We start from the raw sequence: 16,237 nt of genomic DNA, 5'->3' as shown, positions 1-16,237 counted from the left end.
TTTCTGAGATGATTCCTGATACTATCATACACTAATTCAACTGCTTAATAAGGCTCGAAGTATTCAGTCTAGAGATGGTGCATGTCAGACCCATGGAAGCAGTCCTACCAGGCTTCGAGAGCGGAACATAGGAAGGAAGAGGGAGTGAAGAGGGAGGCAGAGGAAGAGAAGACAAATCATTTGTCCTGTTGGAAGATGTCCCAGTGGAAGACATTCTTTGCTCTCCCCCAATCCCCTACCGTGTGTGTGTGTGTGTGTGTGTGTGTGTGTGTGTGTGTGTGTGTGTGTGTGTGAATATGAATGAGGTGATTCCCTGTCCAGGCCTTACCCAAATCAACTACAACAGGATCTCTGGAGTGTGACCCAGGCATCAACAGTCTTTAAAGCTTCCCAGGTGATTCCAATGTGTAGTCAAGGCTGAGAACTTGAGCCTGCATGGCAATTACCTGGAGGACTTTGTTAAAACAGGTAACTGGGCCCCACCCCCAGAGATTCTGATTCAGTTAGGTTTGTAGTGGGGTCCTGGGGTCCAAGAATTTCTTTCTCTAACCAGTTCTCGGGTGCTCCTGGTTCTGCTGGTCCCAGAGCCACATCTTGGCTTAATGTATCAGAGTCATCTCTTCTCCAGGATGATGGTCTTTCTATGATATCATGGCAATAATGATCAATGGGAATCAATGAGAATTTTGTGTTAGTGTGTGCATAAGTGTGTGTGAGCGTTAGTGGAGGGGGATGACATTAACCGGAGAGATGGGTCATCATGAGATCACTTCTGTTGCTGGAATGCACTCTTCACCCTGCTGTACGTCCTGGGCAGGTTTCACTCCTGAATTACACTTCCTGAGCTCCAGGCAGGGTGGTGACAGAGGAAAGCAGTGAGCTCATGGGAAGGGTGGATTCTGGGCTGGCTTTGACTTTATCCACAGGCAATTCAGTGCCCCAGTGTGTGGTTGAAGACAACCAGAGGAGGAGCCTACCTGGCCCGGGTTGCCCTGGTGCTTCTTGGCAGGTTGCTCCCTTCCCTCCTCATCCCCCTTTCCTCTCTCCTCTGAAAGCATGGCATTGTCTCACCCCATCTCCAGTTCTCTTTCCAAGTTTGATTCTGCAAAGAAACTTCTTCCATGGTAAATAGCAGGCTAACCCCAACCATTCTGAGATAAAGAAGCTTCATTCTCAGCCTCATGCTCACTGCTTATTTAGTTGCCTTGTTTTGGAAATGTTGAATGTGATTAACAGGGATCCTACTACAACTTTCTAGACTAATAACCTATCAAACATGGGAACAGGCAGCCCTGGGCAGGCTGATGCCATGTGGCTGGGTTCTGCTGGTGAAGGCACCAGAGAAGTTGACAGACCGACAGTTATAGCATGGCTAGTTGTGTGGCCAGCACTACCTGGATGGTCTCCACCATAGACCAATAGGGAACCATCTGAATCGCACCATTAGAGAATCCATTTCTTTACAAAGTCTCCTCTTTTAGAGTCCTACTTTATTTTTTTACACAAATATAGCAAACACCCCACACTGCCTGACATCTTACCTTTTCACTTACAATCTATATCAGTACATAAATATCTGCCCATCATTTTTCACAGTTGCATGGTATTCCATTGTATGCACACAAAAGAAATTTTATACCTTGTTCTTATTGATGGATGATTAGTTGCTAACCAGACTTTTACTTCTATATGCAATGGTATAATTACTATCCTTCTACATGCATCATAGTGATCTTTTAAAATCATGAATCGGATTTTGTGACTTCTCCATGAAAAACCCTTCAATGGCTTCCCAGCACTCTCAGAATAAAATACAAACAGCTCACTAGCAACTCTAAGAATCGACATGACTTTGTCCCTTTCCATTCTGATTTCATTTCATACTACTTGCAATTTTACTTACTATATTTCACTTACACTGGCCTTTTAGTACCTTAATATATGAAATCCAGTCTTGCCTTGGAAACTTTGCATATACTTTTTGGTCTGCCTGGAAAAATATACCCCAGGCTCTGAATGCCCATAGTGTTTCATCACTGAGGCGTCAGATCAAATGTCCTGTCTTTGGGAAGACCTTTCCTAACCACACTATTTGCAGAGGTTTCCTCATCCTCAATTACTTGCCATCACATCAACATATACCCATTTCACAATCTGAAATAATTTTGTTTTTATTTCCTTGCACATTTTCTATATATTGTCTGTCTTTTACTAGGTTGTAAGCCCCATGAAAGCAGGGGTCTTGCCTGATATATCCACCACTATATTTTAGTGCCTAGAGCAATGCTTATAGCACATTATTCAACAAATGTTTATTGAATGCGTGAGTGTGCACTATTAGTGAATAGGGAAGAATGAGGAAGAAGGAAACTGGTGGTAACATTCTGTGAGTAGAGGGGGAAAATAATTCAAAGCCCCACCAGGGAGCAGAGGCCTGCCCTAGTAGAATTGATTGTTTTATCCCAAATGTCCTAAGGTTTACTATAAGAAAAAAGCTTAAAAACTGAATGAGCATGGGGTCCCAATCTTTCCAGCCAAGAGAGGGCAGATTCTGAGTGGGAGAGAGACTGACTGCTACATGCTTCCTGGATTTCATCATGCCATCTACTACCTGCGATTCCTCAGTGGCCTTCCATACCTGATGGGAAAAAAGGGCCCAATTCTGTGTTTTCATATGTAGGGCTTTCTTCACCCTGTCTCCATACACTTCATTCCTTACCTCAATAAGGAAGACCCCCCTAATGCAAATCCTCCACCCTACTTAGATAGATTTATTCAGCACCACTTTAGCATTTCCTTCCTCTTCATTAAGGCTCCAAGCTATTTCCCTGCCCTAAATTCCCACCTATCCTCTGGACAACTTAGGCCCCACCTCCTCCATGAAACCCTCCAAACTCCCCAGTCCCATAGCATTCATCATCTGTCCATTCACTTGGCTATGAACACAGATGGCTTGGGAAATCTTTTCTATTGAGGTCATGAACATGAACTAACTCTTTTATGGTGATTTTATGTTGTATGTCTGACTTCTCTAGTTAGATTTTAAGGTGTGGGAACCATGTCTTATGACTTCTTGATTGCATCACAGGGATATTGACTTAATGCTCAATAAACATAGAATTGATAAATTATATTTACTTTCTATAGTGAACTCTCAGGATTTTTTTTTTTTTGGGTCAAGCTAAGGTCCATGTGGGTAAACAAAATTTCTTAAACAAGATAAATAGATGATTTGAAATGAGTTATGGAACCATCACAGTCCTAACTATTAAAGAATACAAGAATCTAGCTATTATTCTTCCACAAACACTTTCACATGTACATCATCCAAACTAGGATGCCCAGAATGACACACATGGATTTGGCAAATCTGGACTGCATTCTCAGCATACCCACCATACTGAATGTATTATCATATCTCCATGCCTCAGTTTCCTTACTTGAGCAATGTGACTGGGTTAAAATACGTGATTTCTGTGGTCCTTTATATTTCTATGAATTTATATTATTCAAAAGAAAATATATAAATTCATTCTGTGATTTCATCAGAGTTTTCAGAGGAAGCAAGCAAGAAGAACAAGATGAATTAGAAAATAAACACTCTATTATAGTTTGTTCAGTGTTGTAAAAGCTATCTGGGTGATTGGAATTAAGGAGAAGAATTAATCATTTATCTTGATTTTCATTTATGAACTATATTTCATGGTAATCAAATAGCCTGAGGGACAATTTTTTACAGAAGAATTCTAGCTAATAAGTGGATAAGAAATAACAATTAGAAAATCATTTGTAACCCTAATTGATCGTCACTGGGAGAAGCCATTAGATGAAGAGTGATGGGGGGAAATTTACAATGGAGGAATCAAGTAGACAGCCCCTGGATCCACCATTAGATGTGAGCATCAGTGAGACTGAGACAGCTGTGATGTAATATGAAGGACACAGGTCCCATTTTAAAGTAGCCTTGATACCACCTATAAGGCATTCTTGCCAAAGAATGTTGAACCTGAAGCTAATCAAGCCTTTAGAGCTGACCTCCAGATTGTAGGAAATACGGGGAATAAGGAAGCAATGATACCAAGAAGAAGCAAACAGGCAGGTCTGGAGTGTGGAAATTTTATAGATCATTGGGCCCAGTTCCTTCAACAGTGAATGGCATGAAAAAATAAAGGGATTAGGTATGGCTCTTCATTAAAGGAGGCTAAAGAAGCATAACAACTAAATATGCTGTGTGGACCTTGTTTGCATCCTGATTCACATAAAACCAAAAGTACAAAGACATTTTTTATGTTATTAAGGAAATTTGCATATGGAGTGGAAATTGGATGACATAAATAAATCATTGTTAAGTGTGATAATGGCATTGAGAAAATATCTACTTTTAAAAGAGAAGCATACTAAATATGTTTGGGCGAAATGACATGAGGTTTAGGATTTGATTTTATATCTTTCAGCAAACAAAAAGAAGCCAAAAAAGAAAAAAAAAAAGGTAAAGCAGGTATGACAAATCATGTGTTGAATCCATGTGATGGGTATGTGGAAGTTCATTATACATATCTAGCTGTCTTGACTTATCTTAATATTTAAACTTTCATCTCTGGAAGATAAAGTTACTATAAAGAAAAAGTTAGGCACAGAACCTTGTTCCTCTCCTGACCCTAGTATCCCAACCACTTGGGCTCAATGAAGACACAAAAATCTTTCTTTCCCTGCCGATGATAGGATCCTGCTTTCAGATCCGAAGTCTGGTTGGAAAGGAGAAGGCCATTTCTCTGCTTACAAAGGGAAGAGATTAACATCAATGACTTGGGATTTCTTTAGGTTCAAGAGCCATGATGGGGCCAAAGGCAATCAGTCTTGGGCTATCCAAGGGAGGCATCAAGTTCTTTGAAGAGCCAAAGTAGTAGCAACAAACAATCGTTAGTATGGCTTAGAGCTGTCCAAGGTGCTGAACTGCCTCCCTTTTCTTTCAAGGTTTTGACAGTGGTGAGACAAATTTGAATGCAGAGTTTTTGCATAGAAGAAAAATGCAGTTTTTTTCCTTGAGAAAACTGAGAAAGTCTAGATATGTGCATAGTGTCTAAGGAGTGGGGACAGCCATTATTAGAGGACCTAGTGATGACCCTGAGGTTCATGGCCAGTACTCAGTTTTTGAAAGTACTAAGACACAAGGAAAAATTCTGATTTGGGAGAAATGTGCGTTCCCTGTGGTGGAGGCATAAAATGATCAGAGGGACTGAAACAGAGGTATAAATAAATTCTATATTAAGTTCCTACTATATTACAGGCAGTGTGATAGGCATTAGGGAAAGAGCAATGAATATGACAGTGGTACTCATGGAGCTGATAAGTAAGGGAGACAGAGGCTAAGCATGTAGTTACAAATATAATGACTATTCTGGGGGACGGTTTAAGTAAGGTAAGGCAATAGGAAGAACTTACAGTGGGGAGGTTAGTACATAAGAGAGTCTGTTAATCATAAACAGGGAGATGTAATCATGGCAGGGTGCATGTTTGGAGTTAGGTCGCAAGGCAGAAGTCTCAGGGGCTGGAATTCAATGTCAAGCACATAGTAGAAACAGAAGCTAGTCTGATGCCTTTTAGTTCTAGATTCTTCCTTTTTTTCCTGCTTAGAAGAATAGTTGGTTTCTGAGCCCCAGTTACCACTGAACTGCCTGCAGGGCTATGGAGACCCTAGCTGCAAAAGTTAAGAGCAATGTTTGTCAAGCAGATCCCAACTTGACACCACCTTGAGAATTATAGCTCTGGACCACCTCACTGTACTTTAAGCTGCTGCAGTTAACCTTGCTGACTTCAGGCTCTCTGACGGGACTTCACTCTGATATGGTGCATTTTATCTTGGCCCAATGGCTTGAATATTTTTCTATTCAGCAGCAAATCCTGAGGCAGATATTTTGCTGCAGAGAGGTGATTGAATTGGAGCCCTCAGGAAGTCTACACTATTCCCTGGAAGGGCCTCTTCCTTACTGTATTCAATTCTTAGGGCTGCTGTAACAAATTACCACAAACTTCGTGGCTTAAAAAAAAAAGAAACTTATTCTCTCACCACCATGGAGGCTACAAGTCTGAAAACAAGGTGTCAGTGGGGACATGATCCTTCTGAAGACTCCAAGAAAGAATCCTCCTGGCCTCTTCCTAGCTCTGGGTAGCTCCTGGCAATCCCTGGCATTCAGTGTCTTTGAGCTGTGTTCTCTATTTCCGGTCTCTGCCTCTATCTTCACGTGGACTTCTCCATATGTCTCTTTGTGTCCTCTCATCTTCTTATAGGAATAGAAGTCATTGGATTTAGGGACCACCCTAAATCCAGGATGATTTCATCTCAAAATCCTTAACTAATAAAGGCCCTATTTGCAATTAAGGTCACATTCTGAGGTTCTAGGTGGCCAAGAATTCAGGCGGAACATTTGACCCACTAAATCTGCCTTTGGAGAATTACAAATGCTTTGAAGGAGTGTCTGATAGAATGTGCTACATCTGGAGCTTCTCAAACACAGAGAGGAGAAAGATATTTCCCTGGGAGTCCAGAAAAGGATGGCATTTGGAGTCATCCATTTAGGCTTAAGAGACTGCTACAAGCTGATGTTTGACATGAATTTAGTTATTTGTTCACATAATTATTAAATAGCTACTAAGTGCAAGGCACTGAGAATTCAAAGTTGAATCAAACAAGTTAGAGACCTACTGTTTAGAGATTCAAAATCTGCCAGTCGTAATTGGCAAGGCAATTACAATTCAGCACAGTAAGCGCTATGAATAGAGTTATAAACAGAACAGTTCGGGAGCATCGAGTAAGGAGCATCTCATTTCATTTCATGTAAAAAGTGGTAGTTAATCTGGAGTTTGAAGGATGCATTAGAATTTATCAGGGGAAGAGAATTTCAGGTGAAAACTCATCTCTTAGGTATCTATTTATGAATAACTGTTAGCTTGGCCAAAGATGTAAGTTATTTCATGCCAGGTAAAATTTAAACAAGGGCTGGCCTCGAAGTTCAGAGAGCTAAGAAAGAGAAGAGAGTGAAGAGAAGAGAAAACCTTTTTAATGGAAGTTCATCTTAGAGATTTCTCATTGTTGCAAATTCATATGTACCACGCCATTCACTGGATGGACTGGAACAGTCAGGAATAAAAAGGCAATTCCACTTTATAAAAAGGACAAGAAAACAGAGAGGGTGAAGCTAGGTGAGAAAGTTTCCCTGACAATTTGTGTGTGTGTGGGGGGAGGAGTACTTAGGAGGCAGTGACGAACATTTTTGTCTTATAAACATGAATCCATAAATGACAGAAGGCTCTTTATCTTCCCCTCCTTTTCGCTTGTTACAGTGATTTAAATGTTTGGCTGCATAAAAAAATTTCTCATCAAGGGATTCTGGGAATTTGCTAGGGAGAAATAAACATTTTCAATAGTTTAAATTGCTTTGCTATTTGAAAACAAATGTGTTTTCATATTTCCTTTATTAAATTTATGCCCAGGAAACTATGGCATCATGAACCAACACACCACTTCTTGGGATTTCATGACCAGTGAACGATCCTCAACATTACATAGTTCCTCAGACAAGGTCCATCTCCCCAGACACATTACCCTTTGGAAGTAAAAAAATGTTAAGGCAATCCATTTTCCTCCTCTTTTCTTCCCCTTCTCCTCTTCCTTCCCTTCTATTATCTAAACTCAGGTTAGAATTCTCAGGAATCTGCTCTCGGCCACTTTTGTTTTTCTCAAGCTACACTTCCTCCACAAATGCTCTTATCACTCTCACGGCTTCAGTAATGTCTCTGTACTAACAACTCTTAGATCAGTATCTCCCAGCTAGTTTTCCTCCTGAGCCCCAGACCCCACTGTTACTAGCTATCACCTCTTAGATGTCTTCCAGACCTTTAAATTAAACATATCAAGATGAAGAAACTCCTCAAGCATCCTCACCATTCTTGCTCAAGTTTCCTTCTTAGCCAGACCTTTAATAAGCTTTCTGCCTTAAATATTTCTCAAATCTTTCTACATTTTCTCCAGTCCCCACTGCTACCATCATTGTGCAAAGCATCATTATCTCCCATCATCTCTTAGCCAGTCTTTTGAAGTTTGTTTTCTTTTCCATTTAACCTATCCCCCACAGATACTATGGTAATCTTCCCCATGTGACTACTGTTCTGAGATCCTTTGATGGCTTCTCAGGACAATTAGGATAAAGACCCAATCCTTGACATGGCTTGTAATAACTTGCACAGCCTGATTCCAGTCTGCTTTCTAGCTCCCAACCCCGTTCCCTATTTTGTAGTCATTCTGAACTCTTCTTTCATTTCTGGAACATATCAATATTTTTTATATTTCAGGACTTTTATGTTTTCTATTCATTCTGCCTCAAATATGCTTCATTTTTGGTAAACATCACACCTAACCAAATGTCTATTCCTATCAATACTTCAGGTCTTAGCTTAAATATCACCTTTTCAAAGATAGATCCAGTTGAACCTTATTATTTGTGTATTATCCATATTTACAAATTAACCTACTTGCTAAAATTTATTTGTAACCCTAAAATCAATACCCACAGTGTTTTCAGAGTTATTCATGGACATGTGCAGAGTGGCAAAAAATTTGAGCTGTCTGATGCACATGTTGCCAGCTGAGGTTAAACAAGATGGTGCTCTGCCTCCTTGTTTCAGCTCTTACACTATGAATAAGTGTCTTTGTTTGGTCTATTTAGTGCTATGGTTTTTTATTTTTACATTTTTATGCTTTTTGTTGGTAATTTTGCTGTTTTAAATGTCCCCCAAGTATAGTGCTAGAGAGCTGTCTAGTGTTTCTAAGTGCAACAAGGCTGTGATGTGCCTTACAAAGAAAATAGATTTGTCACTTAATGTTCCTTTAGGCATGAGTTATAGTATTGATGACCATGAGTTCACTGTTAATAAATCAAGAACTCCTAGAGAAATGGAAATAAAAACAAAAATAAACAAATGGGACCTAATGAAACTTAAAAGCTTTTGCACAGCAAAGGAAACCATAAACAAGACCAAAAGACAACCCTCAGAATGGGAGAAAATATTTGCAAATGAAGCAACTGACAAAGGATTAATCTCCAAAATTTACAAGCAGCTCATGCAGCTCAATAACAAAAAAACAAACAACCCAATCCAAAAATGGGCAGAAGACCTAAATAGACATTTCTCCAAAGAAGATGTCCAACAAACACATGAAAGGATGTTCAGCATCACTAATCATTAGAGAAATGCAAATCAAAACTTCAGTGAGGTATCACCTCACACCAGTCAGAATGGCCATCATCAAAAAATCTACAAACAGTAAATGCTGGAGAGGGTGTGGAGAAAAGGGAACCCTCTTGCACTGTTGGTGGGAATGTGAATTGATACAGCCACTATGGAGAACAGTATGGAGGTTCCTTAAAAAACTACAAATAGAACTACCATACGACGCATCAATTCCACTACTGGGCATATGCCCTGAGAAAACCATAATTCAAAAAGAGTCATGTACCAAAATGTTCATCGCAGCTCTATTTACAATAGCCAGGACATGGAAGCAACCTAAGTGTCCATCAACAGAAGAATGGATAAAGAAGATGTGACACATATATACAATGGAATATTACTCAGCCATAAAAAGAAACGAAATTGAGATATTTGTAGTGAGGTGGCTAGACCTAGAGTCTATCATACAGAGTGAAGTAAGTCAGAAGGAGAAAAACAAATACCGTATGTTAACACATATATATGGAATCTAAGAAAAAAAATGTCACGAAGAACCTAGGGGTAAGACGGGAGTAAAGACACAGACCTACTAGAGCATGGACTTGAGGATATGGGGAGGGGGAAGGGTAAGCTGTGACAAAGTGAGAGAGTGGCATGGACTACCAAACGTAAAATTGGTAGCTAGTGGGAAGCAGCCGCATAGCACAGAGAGATCAGCTAGGTGGTTTGTGACCACCTAGAGGGGTGGGATAGGGAGGGTGGGAGGGAGGGAGATGCAACAGGGAAGAGATATGGGAACATATGTATATGTATAACTGATTCACTTTGTTATAAAGCAGAAACTAACACACCATTGTAAAGCAATTATACTCCAATAAAGATGTTAAAAAATTAATCAAGAATATATATTAGATGAGGTGTCTTTAAACAGGAACACACATAAAACAAAGTTATGTATTGACTGGTTGATGAAAATGCTGTGACCAGAGGCCTGCAGGAACCTAACCTTGTATTTTCCCTAGGAGCAGTGGTTCAGTGTTTGCAGCAACTTTAGAGTGCAAAACTATTGTGGATAATGAGAATTGGTTATATTTGATTTATTGACTGAAATCAATATAAAAACTTGTTAGGACTTGTTAGGAATCATTAGGACTACAGTAGTAGAGGAACTGAAAGGCTCATGTTGTCTGGGAAGAGGACATGTCAGGTAGGAGGAGAAAAACAAGAAAGGGGGAAACATAGGCATCACTACAGGCAAACATTATCCCTGACTCCTGGAATGTTACTGCTTGACTCTCTGGAACATTTTTCTCAAATATGTGTGCCTTTGCTTTCCTAGGTAGTGTGGAAGGAGGGATACCACACGGAGCAGGAATGCCTAAGAGGACTCTGGAAAGTCTGTGATGAGAAACAGATGGGGATGGAAGGAGAAGGCAGACTTTGAAGGTGTGGTAGCAACAGGAGAAGTCATCCAAGGAACAAAGAACCAGTAGGGTTTCAGATATTTAGTCAGGTGGAGTTAGATAAGATGGAGTTGAAGACAGCAGCCTTTGAAGACAGGAAACAGAGATGAACTCTGATCTTGGATCAGCAATTATCTGTCTTTTATTGCTGTGAATTGAGGATGAGACGTATGGTAAGTTGAACCATTTTGGCAAGCTGAGGGAAGTCTATAACAGTCCAGTCTGAAAATAGTCAGCCTCAAAGGTGGGAACCCTAGAAACAGGTGGCAGAGTCCAGAATTGAGAGACGCCAGAGAGAAGTCAGTACCCTGGACAGCTACACAGCTCCACAGGCTATAGCGTGTTTACCCAGAGCTGTGGTATTTAACACGGGCATCCTCAGTCTTTCTGGTCATCCCCTCCACCCTCACAACCCTGTGAGTGAAACCTTCATATTAAAAATGGCCCTGACACTGTCTTCCCTTCTTGGAAAAGGGATGGAGGTCATCATGGTCTACATGAAGTTCTACCCTGCCTAGTTCTCTGACCTGACCAGGAGGTGATCAGGGAGCCCCTTGACCTCTGATCCCATCATGTGGTTGAACCCTAAGGGGATTGTTCAGACTGGCTGGGAATAATATTTCTTCCTTCTCAAGGTTCTAGTCCCTTTGCTTCTCTGTTGCTTCTGAGATAGGGGCTGTGGAAGAACAGAATTAAAGGCCCTGGTATTTCTCAGCTCTGTCCTGGGAGTGGGGGAGCGGGTGGAGTCTCAACTAAGCTAAGATTTAGTGAGTCTCCACTGTGCCACAGGCACCTTTGTAGGCAGTTATGAAAATAAATATGAATGAGCCATGGCCCCTGATCTCAAGAGTAATGCCTTGCCAGGGTGTGTTGGCAGTCCAGAGATAAAATGTACTTCTTTCTGATTAGGACAGGGGCACACTTCCCAGGAATATACTTCCTAAACTATGGTTTGCCTCTGGCATGGACACTGCAACAGGAAACTGTATGCATGGGTATTAGGGTAGACAAACCCCATCCCCACCCACCCTCATCAATCTGGTTTGTCAAAACACTCTAATTAGGCTTGTAGTGACACACACATTGGGGCTCAGCGCTTTTACTGAGCCCCTGGCATCTTGCTCAAACACTGAAGTGATTGTCTTGACTAAGTGATCCATCTGTGGCATGGCGTGGGCAGCGGCTCATCTTGATCTTATGAACTGTCTAGGGCAGGAGATGATCTTAATAATTTGGCTCTTGTTGTTAAGCCAGACTTTCGACCACTGGCCAACCTTCTACTAGTTCTAAAACAATCATAATGGATGATGAGAGAGTGAGAAAGAATTCAGGGATCTTTGTTTTGTTTCCTTATGGGGAAAGAGTAGAGATTCATTAGGGATATTTTGAGAATATTTTGCAAGTATGTTTCTTTCCATAGACGTATAATGACACTGAATGAACAGGAGAGGAATAAGCATCCCCTTCCACTTTTCTGGAGAAGTCATCCTCCCCCTGTACCCTGACAATAAATATGTATGGGGGAGAAGGGAGGTAGAAGAAGCTGTCCTCATCTCCTCCTCTTCTTTTTTGACCTGTTGGCACAGTGGCTGGTGAGGGTGCAGAATGGAACTGGCAGGATGGGCTGGTATCCCAGAACAGGCATCAGAAGACCTGAATTTGAGTTTTGGCTGTGTCTCTTTCTTTCTGTGTGATTCTGAGTAAGTTGTTCAAACTTCGCAGGGCCTCAATATTTCTTGGTTGTAGAAAAGAGAGATAATTCAGTGCTTTTGTTGCAGGAATTCACAAGATTGTTGTAAGGGTCAAATGTTTGTATCTTTCATATTTAACAGAGCACTAGGACCATAGTGAATGCTGTAAATGTTCGCTCAATGAATGACTGAATGCGTACACTGAGATTTGAAAACTGAGGGCTGTGCAAATCTTCATTAGATTATTGCTCTGAAGACTGAGTATTTTCTCTGTGCTTAATAAGAGCTTATCCCATGTTATTGAAAAAATTTTACTGTTTAACCCATGTTAAAGCTGTCAAGTTGGGCTTCATCAGATACCATGACAGACATATTGGTCCTCTGTCAGGATTTGGAAGAAGTAAGGACAAATACAACACTCAGGACGCCTATGGGCCACTCATGGGGGAAACTCAGGAAAGACTGGAGAAGGATTTGAGTGAATAGCTTTGTTGAGGCCAGTTTCAATGGAAGACAAGAGGGTGAGTTAGAACACACAAATTAAGAAAGTAATGTGTCTCAAGGAGGTGAAATTTAGTATTTAACAACTCTTTTCTAATTATATAATGTGTAACATAAAGACCCAAAGCCAGAAAAAAGTGTTCAGAGTGGCCTGAAGACAACAAAAGGGTAATGAAAAAATTCAGCACAATTACAGATATGATAAAGTATTCCTTACGTATTTTGAAGTTAAAAATAAATGTCTTGCTTGGCTTGTAGTCTATCCCATCATTCATATTTATAAGTGAATTTGACTAATTTTAGACTAGCTATTATAAATAAACAAACATAATCCTTTATAGAAAATCCATGGGAAGAGAATTTGGTGATGTAGCCCTTCTTTTCTTAATTTTTATATCTGAACTAAGTAGAATTAATGCCCCAACATAACAGAAAATTAAGAGCTACTCAACACCCCGGGGGGAAGGGGGGGCAGGAGGAACTAAAATTTGCCCAGAAACATTGGCTGTTCTAACTGATGGAACAGTCAAAATGGTGGCAATCGGGCCTCCCTGGTGGCGCAGTGGTTAAGAATCCGCCTGCCAGTGCAGGGGAAACGGGTTCAAGCCCTGGTCCAGGAAGATCCCACATGCCGCGGAGCAACTAAGCCCGTGCGCCACAACTACTGAGCCTGCGCTCTAGAGCCCGTGAGCCACAACTACTGAAGCCCGTGTGCCTAGAGCCTGTGCTCTGCAACAAGATAAGCCACCGCGATGAGAAGCCTGCACACTACAATGAAGAGTAGCCCCTATTCGCTGCAACTAGAGAAAGCCTGCGCTCAGCAACAAAGACCCAACGCAGCCAAAAATAAATAAAATTTTAAAAAATGGTGGCAATCAACTGCTTTCGGTTCCCTGTCACCCTGGGGTAGAAGGATCCACATGTTGCCAGGGAGACGGGGTGGGGCTCAGGTGGAGAGCTGAGGCCTGCCCTCCCTCCCACCCTGACCTTCAGCCTGAGCTACCTTTGTTGTCGTGCCAGACCCTCAGCTTGCAGAGGTGGCCCAGGCTCAGCATGTCGGAAAAGTTGAACGTGTCGGTGCTGTTCCGCTCAAACTTGTTCCAGTTGGCAGACTGCTTCAGGGCCAGGGTCCCGCTGTCCCCATTCTCCCCAAAGATGATGATGAACACATTGGCATCGGTGCCCGCTCCTGGGGTGCACAAGACAAGGGCTCTGGGTGCTGGACTTTGTGAATCATAGCTCTCTTGTTCTGGCCTCACTCTCGGGATCCTGGGAGGAGCCAGGGGGGCACATGGGCAAGTTCAGAGTCATCGAGGCCAGGGGTGAGGTCGGAAAGGGCTGGTCAGTGTCATAGGGCTCCCAGGTCTACAACTCTATCCTTCATCTCACCTCTGTGGCTTGTAAATGCTGTTGGGCTAACTGGGATCCTGGTTACCAAGTATGAATGGTTTGGTACAAGAACTCACCTAGTTTGGGGGAAATACACCCATACTTAAACATGTCTCGTGTAGACTGGCTTTACAGTTTAGAAATAAACTCCCTCCTGTAAAATGTGAAAGTTCCTTGTTCCCAAATCTGCCTCTGGTTGACATTCTACACTAGAGCTTCACATCATTTGCTTAAGCCAAATAGAGGTATTGACCCCAGCTGAAAAGAAAAGGCTTCTGGGAGAGGTCACTCCTTGAAGATTTTCTGATACACACCCTGTGGTTAAAAATGTAGTTATTGTTTTCTGAGAGCACATCATGAAGGGATGAGGGACTCGAAAACTGTGAACACTTGGAACTTTAAGCGAAGAGAGTGAAGGCTTCACTCTGAGGAGGAAAGGAAGAAGGGAGGTGCCAAAAAAAACTTTGCCAGCTGTCCTGACCCATCATGTATGCCGGAGATGCTGCATTTCTTTGGCTGAATGCTTCTCTGTTGAAACGTAAGCTACCAGGGCCAACAAGGGGCTCTCTCACCAGCCATTTATAAGTAGTGTGAGCGAGTTTGCCAGATTCCTCGCACCAGCTGCTGGGGAACAGGCTTGGTATAGGGGAGGGGAGGCAGGAGGCATTGCTTTCCTCTCAGCTGCTGGCCTTTGAGCACGCTTGTACTTTTGCTTGGAAGGCCCCTCCTCTGCTTTCCCCTCTGTCTCACCGGCTTCTGTTTGTCTTTCTGGGCCAGACTTTGGCACCACCTCTGGGAAGCAGTTCCATGACCCTTGCCTCTGATCTCAGGCTGGGTAAGGTGCCCTCCTCTGGGTTCCCAGCACCTGTGCCAACTTCTGTCACAGCCTCGCTGTCTTTGCTGCCCTCGAATGTCAGTCACACACGGGCTCAGGGACTTATCCCATCCTAAGACCCCAGGCCAAAGCTGGCACACAGCAGATGGCGGCCAAGCACAGGGATGTGGGAAGGAACCCAGGGGCATCCAAGATGCATGGCACCTGGGTGAGGGGTGTCAGGAGGCAGCAGGAGGACAGAGGGCCTCTGAGCTAATCTCCTGCACCGTTTTCAGAAGTGCTGACCATACAGCCTGGTAACGTTCTCCCTCACTTCCCTGAGCAGGAAGGACAGGGCCGAGTCAGTCACTGGGAGGAATACTCTGTTCAGGCAGAAGGTGGCACAGTGTGGAAAGGAGCTGGTCTGACTAACTTTTGGAAGGCCATCCAGAGAAAAATGTCTTGACCAGAGCCCAGGACCTGAGCCAGAATGTAAGGAGGGGCAGGGTTAGTGGCAGGTGGGTATAGGAAAAGGGAGGGACCCACTGACTCACCCCGGATGTCACTGGTCTTCACTGAGACGGTATAGGAAGTCCACTCCATCATCTCCTCCCCGTCGATGACGGCACACATCTCACACACCAGGGTCTTCTTGCCCTTCCGCTGGGACAGCCAGTCTCCGTAGTAGAACATGGTCAGGTCTCCAGTGTTCATGTTCTTCAGGAGGATCTGGGGGAGAGAGGCCAGCATGGGAAGACCTCCCTCACCTCTGCCAGCTGCCCACCCGCTATGCAGCCCCTTCATCTGGACCCCCGGGACCCATGATCCCAGGCCTGAGACAAGTTCTTCTGATTTAGACTCGAGGAATGAGGAAAGGGTCCTCTCCAGGAAAAGACCCTGCCCTGCGGGCCTGGCACAGGGTCTGAAGCCCCTGCCATGACTACCCTCACTTGGGGAGTTGGAAATGGGCAATTCGTCTAAATATATTTCCGAGAGGTGCCCATCACTGTGCATGAGAAATGTTTGCTGAATGAATGACAGAAAAACAGACCAACCAAACCACTGTCAGCCATAGACCCCGGAACTGTGTACCCAAGCTCGCCAGATTGTCCTTGGTGGGAGCACCCTACTGTTGGCTCAAGAAAAATCTG

The 16,237-nt window shown here is 42.8% G+C and overlaps 1 protein-coding gene across 4 annotated transcripts in view; it reads right to left on the bottom strand.

The window, feature by feature from the left end:
- The window catches only part of LOXHD1 (lipoxygenase homology PLAT domains 1), a gene marked incomplete at both ends in the record, with an annotated part of 200,986 nt that overhangs the window by 15,649 nt on the left and 169,100 nt on the right, over nucleotides 1-16,237 (bottom strand). For all 4 annotated transcript variants that reach the window (XM_082852690.1, XM_082852691.1, XM_082852692.1 and 1 more), the window contains 2 exons: nucleotides 13,887-14,072; nucleotides 15,641-15,815. In XM_082852690.1, coding sequence (XP_082708816.1) covers nucleotides 13,887-14,072; nucleotides 15,641-15,815 — 361 coding nt within the window. The remainder of the gene's footprint in view (nucleotides 1-13,886; nucleotides 14,073-15,640; nucleotides 15,816-16,237) is intronic.

The sequence above is a fragment of the Leucopleurus acutus genome (assembly GCF_964270905.1).
Source record: "Leucopleurus acutus genome assembly, chromosome: 13".
Classification (NCBI taxonomy): domain Eukaryota; kingdom Metazoa; phylum Chordata; class Mammalia; order Artiodactyla; family Delphinidae; genus Leucopleurus; species Leucopleurus acutus.
Note: the sequence above shows the minus strand (reverse complement) of the source record. Positions and strands in the feature narration are given on the sequence as shown.